At 39.7% G+C, this 23,919-nt stretch overlaps 1 protein-coding gene across 4 annotated transcripts in view; it reads left to right on the top strand.

Moving 5' to 3' along the window:
- ARNT2 (aryl hydrocarbon receptor nuclear translocator 2) overlaps positions 1-23,919 on the top strand; it is a 132,920-nt gene that overhangs the window by 24,162 nt on the left and 84,839 nt on the right. For all 4 annotated transcript variants that reach the window (XM_073304107.2, XM_073304108.2, XM_073304110.1 and 1 more), the window contains exons 2-4: positions 8,736-8,847; positions 15,171-15,218; positions 23,193-23,406. In XM_073304107.2, coding sequence (XP_073160208.1) covers positions 8,736-8,847; positions 15,171-15,218; positions 23,193-23,406 — 374 coding nt within the window. The remainder of the gene's footprint in view (positions 1-8,735; positions 8,848-15,170; positions 15,219-23,192; positions 23,407-23,919) is intronic.

Raw genomic sequence — 23,919 nt, 5'->3', positions numbered from 1 at the left:
TCTGAATTCACAAATGTGATTTTATTTTGTTCCTCTTAAATGTGCCTATACTAGGTGGTAAAATCCTTTGTGATCTGTTAGTGGTTGTATATCTTAATTCTTCATGATTTTGACAACTGTATTTGTCCATTACCTAAAGAAGTTTTTATACTTTACCTTTTTGGAACATCTAAAACGTTTTTATCGGCTTCTGTTCAAGGGACAGGGCACGTGTGTTAACCTTAGACTAAGATTTACTCTGAGATGATTGCCATTTCAGTCAGTTTGTGGACTGGCAGTCAAATCTGTAACATTTATATAACTGGCATCTCTCAGGCATAGGTGCTGGAGCTGGGGGTGCTGCCATATCCCCTGGCTTGAAGTGTTTTCCATTATATCCAGGGTTTACAGTTTGGTTCACTGGCTCTCAGTACCCCCACTATAAAAATTGTTCCAGCACCTCTGCTTTCAGGTTTAGTCATGCACTGATATTTAGTTCTAATGTAACCTATCATATTACAATGACTCGTAAAGGATTAAAGAATACTGGAAAGAGCATCCTCAATGGTCCCCTAATATTTACTAGCAAATATTGCGCTTGTCACAAGATTTGAAAGTTAAAGCGTTTTAGAGCCCGTTGAAGTCAGTGGAAGGATTGCTATTGATGTCAGTGGGCTTTGGATTGGGGCCAGCATTACCTATGCAGATCATGCATGTCTTGATCTGAAGCAAAGACTGTAATACGCTGACTGAAAGTAATGTTGGGTAGTGGCCATTCTAGATGGGAGAGAGCGTGTTCCTTTGGGAGTTTCACAAGAAGCAGAGGTTTCTGACTACAGTAGCAGAATCTCCCCCGCAGCTGGATGACACACGCTGTGAAGATGTGCAACTGGTCAGTTGTGCTCCTCTGAAATCTGTGTCTGTCTAAAAGCCGTAAGCATGTACTGTAGTAGAGCTGAGATAAAGCTTCAAAATTCAAATCCAGATCTGGAGTCTGAATACTCAGAAGCTTGGGAGGTGTTTTGAATTTGAAATTTTGGCTTAGGGGCCAATCTCTGGTAAGTAACATTCAACTAAAAATAAAATAAAATCAATATTTCCCCCCTACAGTTCAATCCAGTGATCTTACTGCACTAAGATTGCTGAGGTTTAGCCCCTCAGTTGTTGTGTTGGAGGATATCACACTCAGCAGTACAAAGAATTGAAACAGGTTGTTGTAAAAATCACATACATATATTTACAAATCTATTTAGAATAAACCTTGAGACCAGATTTTACCTGATGTTGTGTTTCACTTTGTGGAGTAAATGTAACTTAAGTTACATAGACCTAAAACTTTATTATAAAGGCCAGAACAAATACAAACCATCTTTTATTTGGAGCTGGAATTTATCGATACTTTTTTTTGTAATGTACATTTGTAAAATGTCCTTCATTTCAAAAGATTCCAAAGCACTCTGGCATGACCTACATGCGACACCAACGAAATGCTGTCATATTCTGTAAGTGGGGAAGTGGCAGCAAAGAGGCCTACAGCCATGAATATAATTCTAGACACAGACTCACAAGGCAGATTCTGTCACCCTTACTCACATCGAATAGTACCGTTCTTCTTGAATTCACGGGACTACTCATGGACTGATGTACAAGTCAACATGAGAACAGGTAGCGGGATCAGGCCCGTGGATGATGGAGATAGAAGAGAAATCTAATCTGTCACTGGAGATTATTCCCTACCAAATGAGTGCTTTCTTGAATCCTACTTGTAAGACATTTTGATGCTATTTGGCTGATTTTTGGATTACTTTTCTTTTTGTACCCTGTTAATGAAATAAATACCCTGTAAATTTTCTCCTTTTTTTGTGATTAATTTTTATTAATTTTCATAAAGAAATAAACAGTACAAAAAAAATAGAAACAGGTATAAATGACTCACAGCTTGTCTATGTTACCAATTACCATGCATTTCACAGGATATCCAATAAAATTGTGTAGTTAAACAACTTTACAACTTGACAAAGCTGCAGGACCAGACAGTACAAAATCAGACAATGTTACACAGACATGATGGGGTAACAATTTAAATAGAAAGGTGGGGATAACAGGCAAAAAAGGAAAGAAGCGGACTGAAGGGGGTGGGAGTGGGAAGAAGGAGGGAAAAAGTGGAGCGGTCAGGTGGAATGAAAGTCTGAGATTATTTGAGCTGTCTCAGCATTCTTTATCCCAGAAACTGGGTCCGGATTTCCATTGAAGTTATGTAATTGCTCTCTGTGTCAATAAGTTATTCTCTGGCTTTGCTGCTAACTCAGACGGGTCTGAATACCATTGGTCTTACTGGGCATAAGCTTGTTCCTCCATTTTTTGTAACCCTGTGATTTGCAATGCAAAAGCAAATGTCTTACCTTTAAAAAATAGTTTACAACTGAGAAACTTTCTTGTAAAAAAAGCTATTTAAAGTATTTGCACAGATATTTTCCACTCTACTGTGTCCACAATGTTAGGCAACATTTATGGTCAAACTTCATCTACAAATTTCACTTTGACCATTACTCCTTCACACTTTTAAGTAAGGGTTATGTATGCTTGATATGCCCTTATTTTTGTTTGCAAAAGAAAAGAGTCTTCCCAACCTAAGTAAGAGCCCAGCTCATTTCTTAATATCCGGTGCTGATTAAATACTTCTGTTTGAGTTAACAGTAGCAACAGTGTATGTGGTTGTGTATGAGCCTGAGAGCTGTATTTTTCTGGCACTTTATTGACAAGTACCACACATCAAGCACTTCCATTCTTCTTCGAGTGCTTGTTCATGTTGATTCCATTCTAGTGTGCTGGCATTCTACATAGATTGACCAAAGCTGTTTTGTAAGTCCACACAGTTGTTTGTTGCAGTGACAGATAGGAGAAAGGTTGTCCAGTGTCTGCTTACTGCCAAAGCCAGCATCGTCTCGAACTTGCTGAGTCGTCATGTAATGCGACGCAAACGTAGACAGACAACCAGGTAGCGGCCCGACAGATCTCTGGGGTTGGCACCTATGCCAGGAAGGCTGCCAATGATGCCTATGCCCTAGTTGAGTGTGCCATCATGATCGCCGGCGGGGGCACCTTTGCCAGCTCATAGAGGTAGCGGATGCAGGCCATAATCCAGGACGAGATTCTCTGAGCAGACACTAGACAGCCTTTCATCCTGTCTGCCACTGCAATGAACAACTGTGTTGACTTACGGAATGGCTTCATTCTATCTAAGTAGAATGCCCGCGTCCTAGAATGGAATGGACATGAACAGTTCCAAAAAAATGGGTAACCTTTTTTTTCACAACCAAACAACCAATGCTATAACTGCCCATGCACTTTCAGGCTTTGATTTTATTACACCAAAATAACTCAGTTTACCCCCATGGAGCTGCTCCCTGTTTATACTAATGTAATTTAGATCACTGGCGGGTATCCCCTTCTGATTTTCTGGTGTCCTTTTTTTCTGCTGCACTCCCTCTTCCATACAGCAGAGGGCTCCTGGCAGCAGTACTTCTTGTGGCCTGCTTGTCACATCATTTCTATTCTATGTCTGTAGGTTTCCCTTAGTACAGTACTATGTAGACCTCTCTGAGCCTGTTAGCTTCATCTCTGGTGTCCTTCAGTGCCAGAAGGTCCAGCCTCAGAGAAAGCAGGCTGTCCAGTCACATTTTCCTTGTGACTGTGACTTCCACAGACAAGTACCTCATTCTGTGAGGCTGCATGTTTCTGTCCTCTGCTTCTCTGATCCATCCAACTTCTAATCACCCTGCTCCCCACGGAGCTCTAGGATCTGCTTTCTAGCATGTGAAGGAGAAATTATATTGAGGCTCTGATCCTGCAGGGTGACTGTTGGCAAGTCAGGATGGAGATAACTGCTTTGAAAAGGAGTTCAAATCTGAACCAGTTTCCTAGTCAGACTCCCTGGAATCTATAACGTATAGTCTGGCCACATTCTGGGTGGATTTTCCGCACAGTCAGAATCTGGAGTGCATATTTTTGGGGGAGAACCTGATCTCAGCAATGTAGCCTTCGCTCCGCAGGATATTGTGACTCAGTAGTAGTGCCCCCTTGTTAGATGTGTTAACCCTAGTTAACCCTGTATAGTAATGATGCTGTCATTAGGTAGTGAAAGCTCCCCTCTGAGGTGTGTTTGATATCCCAGTCACGGCCCTTAGAAGTGCTACCGTCACTGCATTTGTTATACAGCTGGACAGCTAGACCTTACCGTCCCCCAGAATTCAAGATCTGCAGAACTCACCATGGGTATTTAGGGAAGGAATTGAGTATTGGACAACGAGCTGCTTTAAGCTATGGTGCATCCTGCATTCTAGAGCCATGGTGAAGTCCGGGGTCACGGTCACAATGTTTTGTGTGTGTATAATGCTGTATTGCTATGCATGCAAGCATATCCTGTCCACAAGCTGTTCCCTACAGCAGGTTTATTTGAGTTGTTTTTATGAGGGGGCTGAAACTCCCCTCTAAGTTTTCAGTTTTGGTATATTGACTTTCTGGGGTTTGATGGGCTTTTGCTTTCCATGCTCATAGTTTCTTGAGGACATGCATGAAAAATTACATGAAATCTGTTGACTCTGGAAGTAGCTCTTTGGTGTGTCTTGTTGGAGATTTAATCTTCCTAGTGAGCAAGGCTCTGTTCTTACTGTTTTTCCTGGATGGATGTAAGTTTCAGGTGCTTCAGGAATTCCTCTTTCAACTGGTTTTGGACTTCTGTATGAACGAGTCCATGATTGTGCCTAACTTCTAACCAAATCTCTCCTTTTTTTTTTTTTTCTTTCCCCTGGAAAGGATTTAATATTTGGATGAAAAGGTAGCCGCTAGGGTTAATCTCCATTGTACATAGCTCTTTAGAAGGACAAATAGATGTTCATTTCAAAGACCTGAAATACGGGTCTCTACCTATCATGCCTTAAAGTCATTTGGTTAAAATCATGTATTATTAACGGATGATCAAGATGCCCGCAAAAGGCCATGCTGCTTGATGAATTTCTACCACCTGAGCTGAGTGGGACAAGTTCACCATGCTGGAGACTTCAAGGCCATGTAGATTGTCCTTGCCTCACATTTCTGAATGTATTCCTGTGTGGTGATAGGCAGAAGAGACAAATTTCAGAGTAACAGCCGTGTTAGTCTATATTTGCAAAAAGAAAAGGAGTACTTGTGGCACCTTAGAGACTAACCAATTTATTTGAGCATAAGCTTTCGTGAGCTACAGCTCACTTCATCTGATGAAGTGAGCTGTAGCTCACGAAAGCTTATGCTCAAATAAATTGGTTAGTCTCTAAGGTGCCAGAAGAGACAAAGTTATCCAAATTGCTTCTTAGCGAGGTCCGCTTCCTCTTTGGGTCTGCTAGCTACATCTGCTGGTTGTTTGGAAACTTCTGCCGGATGGAGAGGACAGTGAAAAGTGATGAGCACTATTTTCCTTCTCTTACATCACCCCTTCCCACTTTGTATTCTGAGGGATCTTCTTTAGGTTGAATGTTGTCAGGTTTAAAAATATCTGAAGGGCTGAGGAATCTACCCTTCTGTATCTTCTGTCTTCCATTAGTTTTTGCTTCTTGGTGGAAAGCACTGTAAGGCTGATTGCATACAGTCTTTCCTAGGATGGGAGAAAATGAAGGCCCCTACAAACTAAATTCCTTGTGAATTATTTTACCTTAGCTTTGAAGCTGAATGCTCTTCTCTTTGCATCCTGAGACCCTTCAGCAGTGAAGTTAATGCTTGGAACAACTCATGAGGGGCAATTACTGCTGATTTTTTTCACATGTGTAATCCACTATAGTCAGTGGGACTCCTTGAATAAGCAAGGTGAGCTGTTTGGAATGCTGTCAAGGGTGGAATGTACTGTTGGAGCAGTGGCAAGTGCATTTCATAGAATATCAGGGTTGGAAGGGACCTTAGGAGGTCATCTAGTCCAACCCCCTACTCAAAGCAGGACCAATCCCCAATTTTTGCCCCGATCCCTAAATGGCCCCCTCAAGGATTGAGCTCTTAACCCTGGGTTTAGCAGGCCAATGCTCAAACCACTGAGCTATCCCCCCCACCCCCTTTCTTGTTAGTAGAAAGACCATTCATTAGATGATACTTATTCTATAAATTTTAGACTCTTTTGGGGTCTAATGTGCTGAGTCCATTCTGACCCTCTTACCTTCAACACGTCATTTGAAGGTACTGTATGTGCTTTATTTTGTATCGAAGGAAAATAGTGCTGTACAAACGCCTCATCACAAATGAGTGTTCATGTTTCTTTTCTGGTATTAAAAAATAATAAAGGACACTTTTGGATTTATTTGAAATTCTGTTAGAATATCCCTTTTTGCTCTAGGGCTGCATGCTGGTTAAAAGAGCAGTCCTCTTAGTGGTGTGTATTTCAGTGTTTCTCTTAGTGAGAAACACACTGTAAAAGCATACTTATTAGTGTTCTAAAAGCTGCTTTAACAAACGAATCAGCAGAGCAACTGAAGATGACTTTCAGCTATATGTTTCAAATGTGAGGTGATTGTCAGTATATTTCAAAGATAACTTATTTTCAGAAATAGCAGTTTAGCTTTTATGTTTCCGTTCTTGTGTAACTCTACTATGTCTGTCTTATGACACTGTAGACGCATCTTTTTTTTTTGTTTGTTTTAATCGTTGAATGAATTTTTGAAGCATATTGTTTTACGTTCTCTGCTCTGTTGCTTCTTGGCTGAAAAGAAGTTCAGCTAATAAAATAAATGTGCTAGAAGAAATTCCTAGCAGCAGTGAATGGAAACAATGGGACTCAAAATGTACATTTATTGAATAATGGATTTGAATAAAATAGGTCAGGAATGAAGTGCTCTCCAAACATGAAAGAAAATGCTGTTGAAAGAGAGTGGGTTTCTGCTTCCCTGTCACAGTTGGGTTTTTGTGCTAGTCTGTTGAGAAAAATAACGGGATTTCTCGAATAATTTGTTTTCTGTTAAGAAACTTTCATAGACCCAGATTCTTCTCTGTTTTAGGGTTGACTTATGGCATGTCCCTGAAGCTGGTGTAGGCTGCTCAGTCTAATGGGATCCATTTGTGGAGTGGAGGCAGCATAGCAGCTCTGACACCTTCCTTATGCTCACCTCCTTAGAAGCCCCTGGTTTCACCTCTAGAGTTACTGGTTTGGTTCTCACTCTGTTACGGAACATCGTGGCTATGGCACTGAGTAATGAAAAATGGGAACAACCCTCAATCCCTGTTCCCCTAATCAATAAACTTCCACTGAAGACCTTAAAAATGTTGCTGCCAGGGATGGACCAGGTGACCAAAGATGCCTTTGCCAACCCTGATATGTGTGGTTCTAAATGATATTTAAAAAAACCAAACCCCACAACATTTTAAAATACCGGAATTAATATTTAGGGTTGAAGTTTGGAGGAGAATGCATTGGCGGGGGCGGGGCGGGGCGGGGTAATGAGATGCTGTATGTGTGTGAAGAACACTTTTTTTTTTTATCATCCAGTCTCTTTTATTTTTCTCTTAATGTGTGCTCACTCTCAGCAGATTCCTCTCCATCCTTCCACAAGCTCCAGCCTACCAGCTGTTTTGGGGGAGGGGAATAGTAATAATATACATCCCGTTTGCACAATCCTTGTACAGTTTAACAAAACATTTTTGGGTTTTTGTTTTGTGACCACTAGACATTGTGATCTTTGGTTGGTAGTATCTCAGCCACATGCTACAGCAAATGGTCTGTGAAATCTCTATGCTTTAAAGGGAGAGAGACTTTTCATTTCTTAAATCCTATATAATGATTCCACAAAGTCCATACAAATACTTAATCTATGGGATAGAAAGAAGGGAAAGAACTACATTGTTCTGTTTTTCTAGAGTGTATTTCATTCTGAAGTATAATAAAATGTTTCCCATCCAGTTGCTGTCTTTGGATAATAAAAATGCCTTTTAGTTCTGTGATCTCAACATACTTTACTAAGGTGAGTGTTGATATCCCCATTTTACAGATTGGAAAAGCATGGCATAGAGATCGGATTAGCCTGACGTCACACACCGAGGCACTGACAGAGATGTGAATAAGAGCCTAGAGTGTAAACTCTTCCTAGCACCTTGCATATTGGGATATGAATTCTGATTAGGGTCTCTAAATGCTACCAGAATGTAAATAACATCTCCTGAGGCCCAATCTCCTGCTCTAGCCACTAGACCTCATTGCTACCCACAATTACCAGCATATAGGGTTTGTCATACTTTTTAATATTGCATTGATCTATATATATATTTAAAATATATATATATTTATATATATATATATATTTAAAATATATTTTAAAATTTTGCCTGATCTGGATAAATTATGCCCCAGCACCTAATTAATTTCAGTAGTTCTGCATTGATATGCTTCCTCGCAGGGTATTTTTTAGGTGTTGTGAAAGACTGCTAGGCTTCATTGGCAGCTTCTGTACAGTAGGGAACAAAAGTACAGTGAGCTAATACGTAAAAGAAATACACAGGAAGCTGTGTATGCTGTGATTGTCTCTCTCTCCAATTGCACTCAGGATATCTATTGACAAAACTGAAGCTATTGCAAGAGTGTAATGAATTTGCCATCATTTGTACAGTCCTTTTAAACCACAAAGGATAAATTTGTCTTCTTTTAGAAATAAAAGGAAAGATCACTCTGCACTGAGTGTTTTTAAAAGAGCCTTCTGTACATCATTACCTTTCATAGTGGATAACATGATTTTCATTCTGTATTACAGAAATGGCTTCAGATATTCCTGGATCAGTGACATTGCCAGTTGCACCTATGGCAACAGGACAGGTGAGAATGGCAGGATCCATGCCTGCTAGAGGAGGAAAGAGGCGTTCTGGGTAAGTTATTTCATTTTATCAGTGGTGAAACTGAAAACAATTTGCATTCATAAATTAAATGCATACATGTACTAATATGCGTCACAACACTGGCTAGTTGTGTTTTGGTTTTCTTTTCACCATGTATGTTGTAAGACTGAACTTGCTGCTGTGTGTGTATTTTTAGTGATGGGCAAGCCTCAGAAGGTTACGGCGTTATGGATTGGCTAAGCATCCAAAATTCAGGGATGTGGTCTTGAAACCAATGTAAGCACATTACATTTGCTCAGATGAGTAATCCCACTGGTCTCAGTGAGAGGTCTCATGCGAATAAGTGGAGCAAGATGTGATTCTAGTTGCATAAGGAAATTTATCCAAACCTGCTCGGTCTGAAAATTGGGCTTGGAATCTCCCAACTACATATTTTCTACTTAAATTTCTAATACAGTATTTCCATTTTCTGCCGTAGGTGCAGAAACCATAACTACAGCCTCTCTTAAGGTATTTTGGCTTGTCATATCCTGGGCCTGATTGGAAACCAGAATTTAAAATGTCTTAGTATCTGAGAAAGGTTTGGTTCAAGTTTCCTTTCTTAACATGGCTGGAGGTTTTGCTGGGGGAGAGGAAATTCTTATTTTATCCAGACCATTTTTGCTTATTCCTCACATTGTGTCCGTAAGCAGGACAATATATATTTTTTTTAATCACATGTAGTTCTGTGGCCTCTCTCATTGTAATATCAGAGTGTCCTCAACTTGGAGTAGAAGTACCTCAGGGTTTCACAGGGGAAAAACGCTTTCTTCCCTAGAAATAACTGCTTTCTTAGGCAGATGAAATCCAGATGGTGGTCAGGAGATCGCTTTTCTGGAGATTTCACTATTCTGTTAGGGGAAGGCATATACGCACGCAGATGGGTCTGTCTTACATTTGCCCCTAAATATGGCCATAACCGGGCTCATCAAGAGTAAAGATCGTTCAACTGAGGAGGATTCACTGAGAGAACCCTGACCCAATTCCTGTGAGTTCTCCTCTTGTGATTGCCAGCCAAAGTGTTCTGTCAATTTTAATGGTCTTCTAGGGGAATACAAGAGACAGTAGCTAGGACGGCTGGTCCCACTACATATGTGAATAAAAACAGGAGGATCTGGACCATGTCTTAGACCTGGAATTAAATTGGCAGCCAGATGAGGCGTGTGGAGCGCTGGTGTGATATGTTCCTTTGGTCTGCTTTACCTCTGAAGTGGGCTTCCACATGCTGAACTAACTGTATACAGTTGATCTTATTAAATCATGAACTATCCCTTTTGAAAAAGCTACATTTTGTGTTAAAACTGTTGAACACAAAAGCCTTTTTAAGCTTATGCTAAAAACAAATTTAAAATCAAGATTGCATATTTTTCTAAAGGATCTGCTCTTAGGACTTATTTTGGGGAAGTTCCATATGGCTTGCATCTACAGGAGGTCAGACTAGATAATCACAGTGGTCCCTTCTGACCTTGGAATCCATGAAAAAAAGAGAAAGCTTTAACATCTTTTTAATGGCTACTTTACAAAGAGTCTAACTTTAAGTCTTGGACTCTTACGTGACCAGACAAATGATCTCACTGCTGAGCAGCAGCCAGGTCAGCTGCTAATACTAATTACTAAGTAGTGACTGCCAAGCATTGATGTTGCTAAATGTGAAGTTTGCTGGTTATACAAAATATTGACTTGAAAGTTAAATCAAAATGATGTGGTCCTGAGTTTTAAATATACCATTGTAAGTATCTTTTATATGCAGGAGAATGAGATGGGGGGGTGGTAAAAGTGAGTTATTTAAAAATGTATTTAATTTAAAAATTCTCTGAATTAGATAGTGTAGGTTTGCTGCTGTACAGAGGGCACTTTTGTATCAGTGAATCTTAGTTCTAGATTAGAAAGCCCTCCCTAAGGTGGTGGAGAGAAAGCATTTTATTCAGTCTATGTATTCAGACCTCCAGGGAAAGAATGCCTGGTATGTCTGCTTGCTGTGTCTAATGCATTGTACTTTCTCTTTGAACAAAGCTGTAACAAGCATTTAGTCCTTTCCTTACTCCCCTGGTGATGCATCTTTGTACACTTAACTCCTTGGGCACTTTAGAAATGAATGCTTCTGATCAAACACAAAGGAATGCAGCCAGCAGTATGGCTTTCTTTCCCAACTTTGGTATCTTTTTGAAAATTGTTTTTTGCTTATAATTGCTGATGCACTCTGGCAAAATAATTGTTGTACAGGCTTAAATATGTGCCAGGTTAAGCTCATTGTCTGTCCAGAAGGTGTTTCTGCAAGGTAAGGATTCCATTCCATCAGCAGCTAGGAAATACGTTTTTCCTCTCTGTGGATTGTGCCAAACGTTTTGTGGGGAAGAAAAAAAGGTACAAATGCGTAAGATATTCCATTGATGAGGGCAGTAAGAGTATGTAGACTTATTTAAATTTATTTTTGTTGCTTATGCTGATTTTTAAAGCCCTTATCAGTGTAGGCACTGGCTATATTTCAGGCCTCTTCTGGGTTTTTTTTGGCTGGGTATCTATTTCTTTTAGGGCTCCATTGATTTTTGGCCTTAGGTCAGCAAGTGTTTTTGCCTTTGCTATGATGGGCCCTAGGGTGTGGAACTCATTTTCTGCCTGCACCCTCATGAATAGCTACCTCAAACCATCTCCCCAATTTTTAAACATTACCTAAAATCCATTTTCTCCCATCTTTCCCACTCAACCTGCCCCCATCTCCTTTTTTGTTTCTTGCTTGAACGTGTTTTTAACTTAAAATGTTACCATATTTCATAATTCGTATATTATTTATGGCACCCAAGAAGCTTTTGCATGGGGCACTTTATAAATATAATTATTACTATCTGGCCTTTTCACAACACCTGAATACTGTGTGAAAGAAGAAAACAAGATTTATTCTTCTCTCTTCAGTATGAGAGCCCAGGATAGCATATTTTTAGTTGCTTTTTAAAATGGGAATTTTAAGTGAAGACAAAAGGTATTGTTTCTGAAATGATGTCATTTGTCTTCTGGGAAGTTACTTCTGCGGTATTGCTGACATGCAATTTACTCTTTCTGAATAGAGGATCTTATCTGTTGGGGTAAGGTGAGTTTGTTGGAATATTTTTTTACATGCTGTGCTGTGTAATGCTAAAGGTTAAAACTGATTCCTCATCCTTCTGGGTTCTGCCTCATTTTAAACCATATATATTAGTGGAAGGCAACCAGTTAGCATCTCTTACTTTTAAACCCACTGTTTTTTTTTTCAAGATGATCTGAGTTTTTCCATGTATAATTAACATATCTCTACTTTCCACTTCTTCCTTTTTTTTGTCTTAAAAACAAAGACCAGAGCTGACATTAATTTTGTGCAGCATTTTTACAAGTGTTCTATGAAGTTAGTTTAAGTCCTTATTTTTAAAAAAAGCATTGTTTTACATTTGTAATAAAAATGCAATTACAGTGTAGCCTAACAAAGTGATAAGTATATATTAAAGTCCAGTATGTTAAAGCCTGTTTAACAGTTCTAGGCACTTAGATACACATGGTATAAATGTCTAGATTTATTTTCTATTTGCATTCCAGTCGCCCACACAATGTGGTAGGTGCTGTCTGTACATATGACTGACTGGCAGTCTTAACTCCAAAGAGTTTTCAGTTTAAGAAACTCAGCTCTATCTAGCTGGATAAATACTTGCATGACTAGTTTCACTTATTCCATTGGGATGAGTCCCATGAGTAAGGGCTGCAAGACCAGGCCCTAAATACACTGTTATCAAGTGTTGCATATTCCAATAATAATAAACTGGACCAAACATAATAAAGCTGGGATGTTATGCTCATGGGAAGATCCAGCTCTCAATACTCCCCTCCCCCACCACCCCATGTGTTTTGGCTGGGATCTGGACAAACCCCATCAAGGAAAGAGCCCCTTTAATACCTCTCCACACAGGGAAGGATGGAGGCGCTACACAGTAAAGCATCCTCCAGCCCTGATCCAGGTCTCCCCAGCTGGTTTCCTTCAGGGCAGGGGATGTGTAGCACCTGCAGTAAACTCTTGACTCTCTCCATTGCGCTTCAGTAGCCAGTGAGGTTAGGGAAGGATTTGCTTTATAGACAAGGGTCCTGCAATTGAATCTTCATAGATTGACCCCTGTGCCTGTAAAGAGCACTTTTGACTTCAGTGGCACCAAGTAGGTGAAAGTGTCCAAATCTATCTCATAGAGCTGGAAGGGACCTTGAAAGGTCATCAAGTCCCGTCCCCTGCCTTCACAGCAGGACCAAGTACCATCCCTTATTTTTGCCAGATCCCTAAATGGCCCCCTCAAGGATTGAACTCACAACCCTGGGATTAGCAGGCCAATGCTCAAACCACTGAGCTATCCCAATCAATTGCAGGGGCAAGGATCACAGGAGAATTTCAACAAGATAACATGTACATTGTTAGAAATATCTCCCATGCAGCTGGTCTGAGCAAATTCAGAATATTTGGAGAGCCCCCTACTGAAAACAGCATTGTTATGGAAGAGTAGATTGGCCATGAATTAGCCGTACATATCTCTGTACAACTAGCCTCGCTGGCCACTGGAGGTCACTGTTGCTCCACAAAAATACAACTGAAAGGCCATTCATCATATAGAAAGTATCAGGGGGTAGCCGTGTTAGTCTGTATCCACAAAAACAACAAGGAGTCCGGTGGCACCTTAAAGACTAACAGATTTATTTGAGCATAAGCTTTTGTGGGTAGCCACTGGATTCCTTGTTGATCATATAGAAAGTGATTCTGAAACAGAACTTGGTAATGAGCAGAAGAGCGCAACATGATTTGCAGTGGAAACATCGATGATGAAATCAGACTTCAATCAAACAAAATACAAAACCACATTTTTTTTTCTATGAGACCTTTTAGGAAAGTGGTTTTCCTGACCACTTCCTTTAGAAATGAATAATCTCTCTTACCGTCTGGAAGTATTAATGTGTCTTTTCTAATGAGATTTTCAGTTCTTGTGATGATTTTCTTTTTTTGTTCCATTTGTACATAGATTACTACCGTCCAAAGAAATCTTTTAGAGGGCATCTGGTCATTTATATAAAAATTAAGGAGTAAAGTAATATACACTGATGGAGTCTGGCGCTTACATTGTGTAGTTGATCATTTATATTTTGGTTTTTAGTTTCAAAGAAGTTATTCTGTGCCCAGAACTCAGTGTAGTACTATTCTTTAATATATGTTTTAATTTAAAAAATCTTTTTTTTAATTCAGTGAAACATTTTTTAATATGAAGACCTAAATTGTCTTTGCAGTTTTCTTTTGCCATAGCTATAGCTTATTGCATTTATGATCATAAAAAACTTGAGGGCGTATGGAATCCAGAATTTCCTTAAGTCTTATTGCAGTCGGAAATTTTAGAAAACTTAGAAGTGTTTGTGTTGCCTAATAAAAAGGATTAAAAAAAATAAAACTCTGATTTGTTAATTGAAAGGAATGATAATGGAATACCTACCGTGGATAAGACACTTAGGGCCTGAATCAAATCTCACTTACATTTTTTTAAATCGTGTCTGATTATTAGAGTAAATAAGGTTACATCAGTAAAATCATTGTGCAATCAGAATCAGACACTTAGTGTCTCGTTATGCCAAAGGTTCCCCATCAGTAAAGCTGGTATAGCAATGCTTGCCAACCTTTATAAAGTATAGAAATATAGAGATGTAAAAATGCTGTCTGTTTTAAGTAATAGTGTTATTACATGGCTTTGTAGTGGCTAAAAGTCACTAATTCATTTAAATCTAGGTCTGTAGTGATTGAAAGTCATCAGCATCTAAGGGCTGACTGACGTCCTGTGTGAAATGAGTTGGTGATCTTGGTTTCTAACGGACAAGTCCAAAAATCACCACATTTACAATCATTTGGGACTAATTGGCAGCCAATTTTAGCAGAGGCCAAGAAACAATTAGATGTAGAGATTGACCTGTTGCTCCCTCTCACTGTTACATGTGAATTCTCCAGACCTGGGCAAAAGCATGTGGGCGGGATAGTGCGGGGAAGTCTGTATGACTTTGCCCCCATCTGTATTATGTGGATAACAGAGAACTTCATTATATATCGGCCTGACCCAAAGAAGGTCACTGAGATACATGGAAAGACTCCTATTGATTTCAGTGGGCTTTGGATCAGGCCTGAGGGCTGCTAATCCAGCACACTTCAAAGGAACTACATTCACTTAAAATTAAGAAGAAAATAGCAGCAGTGCAGATTTTTGTTGACAGAATGTTTAATTTAACTCTTGGCTTCTTAAATAACGATTACTTATTCAAAAATTTTGCTTTTTCAGAATGGACTTTGATGATGAAGATGGAGAGGGTCCTAGCAAATTTTCAAGGTGAGCTTTTATAAGTACCTGGCTAAATGATTGGCTTTTTCGATGCAGGAAGACAACTAGCAAACTACTAATATTGACAAAACCACAGTCACATAGGCTGAAATGTGGTTGGTGTCTCCCAATGCTAACGGGTTGGGTTGAACTGCATTGGCAACATCTTCTGTGTCAGCAAATTAGGCATACCACATCCTGGCACAAAATAGCCAGTAACTAGGTTGATATCCACTAGATCTCAGCCCACAGAGTGTCAAGCCCTGCAGGAACTCTTTGATGAGCAAATTTTTGCAGATGAATCTGCTTACTGTAGTTGTCGGCTCACGACACTCAGAATGCATTTTGCATCATCATATGAAACGTTACATATATCACAGAAACAATTTCAGATAAGGACATTTGTGACTTTTACTTACAATATTCCAACTTTGAGAGATAAGCTCTCATTATTCTTGGTTGCTGAATTTGTCTTTCTGCCACTGAAAATAAGTTTCCTATTGGTTGAATGAGTTTTATATTGCTTATGATAGTTCAGATTTTTTAATTGATGATTCAAATATTCTGCCAGATCTTCCTTTAAATATTGTGTGTGTCTTGAGGAGTAACATAATATTTCAATAAAGTTAAAACAAAAGTTAAGTGACATTGCCATCCTTCACCTTTCATTTCACTTTTGGTTACATTGTTTGCAGTTTCCCATTAGAAAAATATGGGACACACCGTGTGTACTCAGAAGCCCACCACTATTACTCACATTGCAGTTGGAACCATGATAACAGCCATGTTTAATCACAGTTGTCATTAATAGGGTTCTAGAATGGTTTTCCTGCCTAATATTGACAGTGATATTGTGTTAGAACCAAGTTCTAAAACCATGTCATGACTTACCTAGTAAGGTCAACAGTAGCTCTGTTTAGCTAGTGCTGTTCTCAGAAAGGATATCCCAATCCACCTTTTTGAGTGGTATTTTAAAAATGTGAGTGTTAAAGAACTTCACAGACTTTAAGTGCCTCTGGCAGCAGCTACAGAAGTAAAATATTATTATATTGAGCTGATTTGTGCATGCAGATGTCTGTTCACATGCGAAAATGTAGGGTTTTGTAGGCATAGTGTTACATATGCACTTTGCATGACACCACCCATTGCCAGAGCCTTTGAAAATTTGACCCTGTGGGGGTCCTGTTTTTATTTTTGTTGGAGCCAAATTCTTATCTAATGTTAAATTCAGGTGCTCAGGTATCTGAAGACAGAATTTGGTGATTAATTGTTCTTAGTGCTCTAGCACCTTAACTCTGTACTCTTTTGAGGGAAAGTGCAACATATTACTTTGTCTCCATCTAATAGCATATGCTATTTAGAGACACAGGCACTCTCCATTGAGCTGATCCTTTTCCTTTATGTTTTCAGGGCATGACCACATCCCAGAAGGCAAAGTAAAATAGAGGAAGTAGCATTTTATCCTGTAGTCAGTACAAAATAAGGGCCTGATCCTGAGATTATTGGCGTGAATGGCGACTACAGGATGAAAGGCTTAAGGCAAAACGCACCAGTTCAGTCCTACTTGAGCTCTATTTTGAGGATTTAAATATGACTCCCTGAAAAAGGAAATGTGACTGTAAGACTGAAAAAAACTCACTGGAGGGCTCATGAGAAAATTTATTACCTACAAGTACTTTTAACTCACTTTAAAAAAAAAAAAGCAAGTTAATGGTGACCCTTTAAGTTTTCAAAAAAAAAGAAAGAAAAGATTGTTATTTATACTGTACTTCCCATGAAAGCTTTAAAGGATTAAAGACACTAGTAAATAAGCTGTGGAGCCTTTGTACTTATCGTGGTAAAGCAGCAATTATAATATAGAAAATCAAATGGCTTTTCTTGAGAACTAATGCTCTTTATTTTCAGAAAAGCATTTAGCGCTATTATTGAGTTCTTCACAACCCATAGTTTTTCGTTTATTTGTCTCAACTTTTCAAAAAATAAACATTAATTGGGACCAGGTATTTTGATTTATTTCCAACAGTAGGATCTTCTTTTAGATATTGTTTTATTTCGTGTCCGCATTAGGAAATACTGATTCCAAATGATGAATATATATTTAGAAAAGAGAGAGAGAAAAAAGGTAACATTTATAAGTAATGTTGCATGCCCCTGACTGCTATTTGGAGAACACTACAAAAAGGATGAAGTCCTAGCTCCATTTAAGACAGAAGTGAAACTCCCATTGACTTCAGCTGCATTGGGATGTCACTCAAAATATTTAGTCTAATTTAATTTATAATACTTAACATGATGTGATTTATTATAAATTCCTGCTACCTGATTGACCATATTTCAGTCCTTTCATATAAGAGAAAATAAGAAGTTTTATTGTCTGTATTTGACTCTTGAGCATAACTCTATACTTGTTTTAAGAACTCTCACACCTAGTAGGCGTCTATACAGTTTTGCTTTATTTCTCTATACAACCCTCAGTTTATCTGTCCAGATCTTTTTTTAAAAAAAACAAAAATAGGCACTGTACATAAAACTGGTGCATTTACACCAACTGAAAAGCTGGCCCTGTGTGTATAACTCATGAGTATAACCAGATTTTGGGAGGCAGGGGAAGTTTCTAGTGACCTTAGCAAGGGGTCATAGCTACACACATGATCATTAACCACCACCTCTGTGGAGAAAGACACTACACTTTTTTGCTATTGCTTCTGATGCAAAAGCAGAATTCCACTTTATTGGAGGGCATGAGAAGGGCACCAGATGTGGAAGGCAACTTTGCTACATCTGGAACAGAATAGAAAGCACATAGATATGCACTGACACATGTGTTAACGCCTTCATTTGCCTAGAAAATTAAAAGGGCTGTGGGAGTTGGGAGGATATCTTATGCAACCCACTTTAAACTGTTATTTTTCTTTCTTACAACTCTTTTTTTTTTTGGCATGTACATATTTGGGTCTATGTGGAAAGTTAACTTTGCAAGTGTACAGAGCATTGTAGCATATTAACAACATTTTATTAGTGAAATATTCTCTTTTTATATAATAATCTTTGAATAGGAGTAACTGAAAAGAAGATTTGCACTTTTAAATTGCTCAGGCAATAAACAGAAAAGATTCCTATTTATGTATGATTGATTAATCACGGTGGTAACCCATGAATACTCCTGCTTGTATAGTAGGTTTTAGGCTTCTGTCCTCTGTAGGCTGCAACGACTAGAATGCAACAAATTATACACGCTCTAGGGAGGTTAGTATCGGCTCAGGTGTAATAATATTTAGCCTTCTGAGATCTATGCACAAGGAAGTAGGTCTGACATTCAATCCAGAAGACGTCATTGGTGATACCTATGCCTTGTGAAAGACAGACACTTGCACCAAACACAGTATGTTATTTCTAATACAGAGAGGCAGATCGCCATTGACTTGAGTGGAGATATACTGACTTACGCCAGCTGATGATCTGGCCCAGAATCTCATAAAGAATATTTGGTGGAGTGTACAGTGTCTGTATTAAACCTTTTTACAAAGGTGTCCATAAAATAATGAACTGTGTTTGGATGTCTCTGTCTTTCCACAATTTATATGTCATCACTGCCCTCTACTGAGTGCCATAGCTAGTGGATGCAGCCTGCTGAAGATGTCCCTACTACAGCTATGCAGCCAGGAATATTTCATGGGTTACTATTAGTAACAGACTAATAGCACTTTGTACAACTTCCTCAAGCAATATACAAAAAGGCTCTAATATTTTAAGTGAAACCAGTGGGTCATATTTTGACCTTTTTCATATTAATACACAAAGAGAGTTTTTAACAACTGGTTCCTGGTCATTCAGAAAGTTTCACCAGAGTCCCCTTTTCCTTTCCGTTCCGTCATTCCCATAATATCATGCTTCTCGGTGTAATTTGTAGTAGTTTGCAATTGCAAGTGTTGTCTTCACCTTCTGCTTTGTATTGACTTTTTAGTTTTGCATAAGCCTTTTGAATTTACTTACCGTATTTTGTTTACAGGTATGATGATAATCAAATCTCTGGTGATAAGGAAAAATTTGCAAGGTAGGCGTGTTCTGTAGAGATCCTCTGCTGAGAGAAAAGAAGGGGGATAGTCGTATCCAAAAGTTCTCAGTCTGTGTGCCTTAGCTTAGAGAGCTGGTTATTTTGTTTCCAGGTGGGAAGAATATCAAAGTACTGCTGATTCAGGGAGGATGGCCAGGTAGGAACAAGGAAAATCACATACGTTTTGCCTCTTTTATTTTATATGATAACATTCCGACTGATCACAAATCGGTAAGGTTCACTTATCTAGAGCCTGATCCAAAGCCCATTAAAGTCAATAGGAGACTTCCCACCTACTATTGACTTTGGGGACTTTGGATCAGCCCCTTATGGCCAGATTTTAATACCCTCAAAAACATTCTTTAAAAACCAGTTAGGAATTCTAAATCCAGGACTCCCATCTTCTAAACTTGTTCATGAAGTTGCCAGGATCTGTGGTCCCTCTTGTTATCTACTAAGCTCAACTTTAGTGAGTTCCAGGTCAGTGTCAGATTTATTTCTTTGGCAGACCCTTTACTGACCTATGGATTAATGTAATAATTTTAAAGTTTTAAAATAATAAATAACATGGAATGTTGGATTTTGTCACTGTTTTCATGCAGCAATGGTCCTGTTGTCCGTCGGTTACTCTGTATGGGATTGTTTTTAACTATGCAGTGTGGTTGTAGCAATGTCGGTCCCAGGATATTAGAGACACAAGGTGGGTGAGGTAATATCTTTTATTGGACCAACTTCTGTTGGTCAGAGAGACAAGCTTTCGAGTTTACACAGAGCTCTCATATCTAATCTCTCTCTATTATCCTGGGATCAACATGGCTACGCCATGTCACTCACAGACAGTTGAGAATCTGAAACAGGTCCTTCATTAGGAAGAATGTGATAAACAAAGTATATGGTAACCTTAACAAAAGAGAGAGGTTGTAATTTGTTGAACCATTAAGGGCTGACATTGCAATACGCTTGTTTGAATTGTTTACTCATTGATACTTTACTCCTAAGTAAGGCTGCGTGCCTGTCATGGAACTCATGGATTCCGTGACTTTCGTGACTTCTGCAGTGGCCTGTGGCTCAGGCCAGCAGCAGCAGTTTGGGTGTGTGGGACGTGGTTGGGGCAGGAGGTGGAGGTATGGGGCAGCGCTTACCGGGGTGGGGGGAGGGAGGGGTCTCCAGCTACCACCAGCATGTCCCTGCAGCACCTAGGCAGAGGGACCAGAGGGCTCTGCGCACTGCCAGCGCCCGCAGGTGCTGCCCCTGAAGCTCCCATTGGCTGTGGTTCCCGGCCAATGGGAGCTGTGGAGCTGGCACTTGTGGTGGGAGCAGCGTGCAGAGCCCCCCTAGCCACCCCTCCCTCTAGGAGCTGCAGGGACATGTGGAGCCGGTAGGGAGTCTGCGAGCCCCGCCAACCCTCCCTCCAGCACCAACAGGGGTCCTGGGCTGCGCGCTGCAGTCCACTCCCCCTCCGCCCCCCAAACCAGCAGGCATCCCAGGCCGTGTGCTGCCGCCCGCCTCCCCCACAGCACCAGCGGGGGTCCTGGGCCAACCCGCCAGAGCACCTGCAGCTCCCCGGCCCAAGTTTTGTTTAGGGGTATATAGTACAAGTCATGGACAGGTCCCGGGCTGTCAATTTTTGTTTACTGCCTGTGACCTGTCCATGACTTTTCCTAAAAATACCCGTGACTGAAACGTAGCTTGACTTATAAGGTCCTTATTGATATCAGTGGGAATTGTGAATGTGGAGACAGAACTCTAAAATGTGTTGATTCTGTTACAGTGACTCCAACATGTAATATCTACATATGATACCCTGCACATATGATGCATCTTCTAAAGCAACACAAGCCAATGCACTCCTACTCTTCTAGGTGTTCTATGATCTTGCTTATTTGCTAGAGTATTTCAAAGAGATACATATTGCAACTGGGATCCCGACCCTAAATTTAAAAAAAAGCTTAGTTGTGAAAAGTGGGTGAAAAGTATTCTGATCTTTGCTTAGTCCACTTCCACGAGTCACTCCTTTATTATTCAGCCCTGAGTTATGCTAAATCAGAATAAATTAATCTCTTCCAATACTGCATGTTGTACCTGTCAACATTACTGGATTCTCCATGTGGTAATCTGCAATTTCACATCTTGTTGGATCAATCAGTTATCCCTCAAGAAAACTCCATACACAGCTCATTGAAATCAGTGGAAGAAGCTGCTTTGACATCTGAAGTAGCAAACACCTGTCCTGGGCATGCTTGTAGGTAGCTACTGCTTTACAGGTACAGTATGCTGGTGCCATGTCAGAAAATAAAGAAATGCACCTCTATGATGCAGTGTAATTTTCTGGGTTCGGTAGGTTAGTTCCTCAGCTGATGTAAATTGGTTCAACTCCATTGACTTAGATAAAGCTATTTGATTTGCACTAGCTTAGGATCTGGCCCACAGATCCTAATTTATATACAGCATTGACAGCTGGTAATTGAAAAACCCTGAAATGCAACTGGCCAAATCAGTAATATATTTATTGTTATGTGCTGAGAACTTTGGAAATAAAATTTAAATGAGTCAGTGATCCTCTTTGTTGTAGGGTATGGGGAAGTGTGAAGTGGAGGGAAAAAAAATAATTTACTGGATACTTGTTTTTCCTAATTTGATAGGTGGACTGAGTACAGTGTTTTGCCATGAAAATTAATGTCTGTAGGCTAAGGCTGGGGTTTTCAAAGAATGGAAATTATACATCTAACTCTGTTAGACATCTTTGAAAATCACACCCTAAATCCTGAAGTCTTTACACAATTTTTAACTCAACTATTTATCCGGTAAAATTCCGAAGAACTTTAATGATAGTTTTGACTGAGTAAAAACTTTAAGATGTGGCCTTTTATAATTATAAATGTTGTCACTCATGGAAGACAAAGTAAAACCAAAGCTTCTGATAATGTTTTCTTTTGAATGTTTTTTGAGCACAGTATTAGTATTCAGGAACTCCGGAGTTCTAATCCCAGCTCTAGCTTTCTTTGGCTTCCTCAGACTTCCTTTGTAGCTATAGTCAAGTTATTTAACCTCTGTGAAACAGGGTTATTGTGAAGATGCTCTAGGTATCTGTGTAAGTCTCATTGAAGATAATAAGCACTGTATTAGGGTTGACTATTGTCATAGTTATTTTCTCTTTTATATAATTACCTGTTCAGTGTCTGGCAAGTCAGGACCTACTTTACCTTTAATATTTGGTTTAGATATTGTATTTACTTGTTATACAAAATATGGTCCCAATCTTGCAGTCTGATCCCTGCATCCATACATAACCTTACTGAGGTCTTAGGAGCGGGCGGCAGCATAGAGGTTGAGATCTGCTGCATAGGATTACAAGATTGCGGTCTATATCACCATTACAAAATTTTAGTCAGAGCTGTTGCTTACTGTGAACCTGAAGTCCATTGAGGGGCTCCCATTGATTTAATCAGGAGCTGGATCAGGATCTATATTAATACAAGGAACACCTCACTAAGGCCCTTATGCTATGAGGTACAGAACATCTCTTGAAAGGTGGGACTTCCCCCGGAGTTGACAGCCCTCAGCACCTCACGTTCCTTTTTCTGTCTGGTGCTCTAAACCAACTGAGGTAGAATTTCTAGGGGGTTAGAGCCAGGAACTGGCAGTTCAGAAATCTGGATTCTTTTCTCTGCTCTGCCACTGACTCACTGTGTGACCTTGGGCAAGTCATATTTAACTATCACGTGCCTCAGTTTTCCCACCTGTAAAATGGGGGATAATAATGCTTACATCTGTAAAGCGCTTTGATCACCTTAGATGAAAGATGCTACACAAGTGCAAAGTATTATTATTATTATTATTTATTATTTATTTATAATACCAAATGAAAATTCCTATACTGATCTTGTCTTTGCTTTTTCTGTTGGCTTGATCTTTCTTTAAATGTTTAGGGAGAATCACAGTGAAATTGAAAGACGCAGGAGAAATAAGATGACACAGTATATCACTGAGCTGTCGGACATGGTGCCCACCTGCAGTGCATTGGCCCGTAAACCTGACAAGCTGACAATTCTGCGTATGGCTGTTTCGCACATGAAGTCTATGAGGGGCACTGGAAATAAATCTACTGACGGGGCATATAAGCCTTCTTTCCTAACGGAACAGGTAGTTGCTTCATAAATGTTATTTCTTCCGGACTAAATAATCCTATTATTTTGAGAGGTGGGATAGAGAGGTCAGTAGGTTCTTCACATTGTTTTCCTTGCTTCATTAATGAGAGGCACACAATCCCAGGTGTGAACACAGACAGATTTAGAGAAAATTCAGATTTGGATCTGAACTATATGGCTAGCCCCCAACTGTAAAAACTCAGAACTGGAGAGCTTGGATCTGAACTTATGAAACTCCTCTTTAGTTTTCTTTTGGCTATAGGGAAGAAGATGTAACTGGTATTTCAAGGGAGCCCAGGTTCAGTCTTATCCACTGGAAAGTCCTCATGCCTGCTGGTACTTTTGAACCCAGAGGGCTGTAACTGACGCACTTTTGCTCTTAACAGTAAAGTTCTTACATATGTAAAGAATGGCTTGAAGCAATGCATATTTCTGTTAGACAAATACCAGCAGCTGCTGAGCTTGCAATGCTCATATCTCTGTGTACTTTTTGTGATGGGTTTGGCCG

The sequence above is a fragment of the Lepidochelys kempii genome, chromosome 10 (genome assembly GCF_965140285.1).
Source record: "Lepidochelys kempii isolate rLepKem1 chromosome 10, rLepKem1.hap1, whole genome shotgun sequence".
Lineage (NCBI taxonomy): Eukaryota > Metazoa > Chordata > Testudines > Cheloniidae > Lepidochelys > Lepidochelys kempii.
This window is presented reverse-complemented; position numbering and strand designations above follow the sequence as displayed.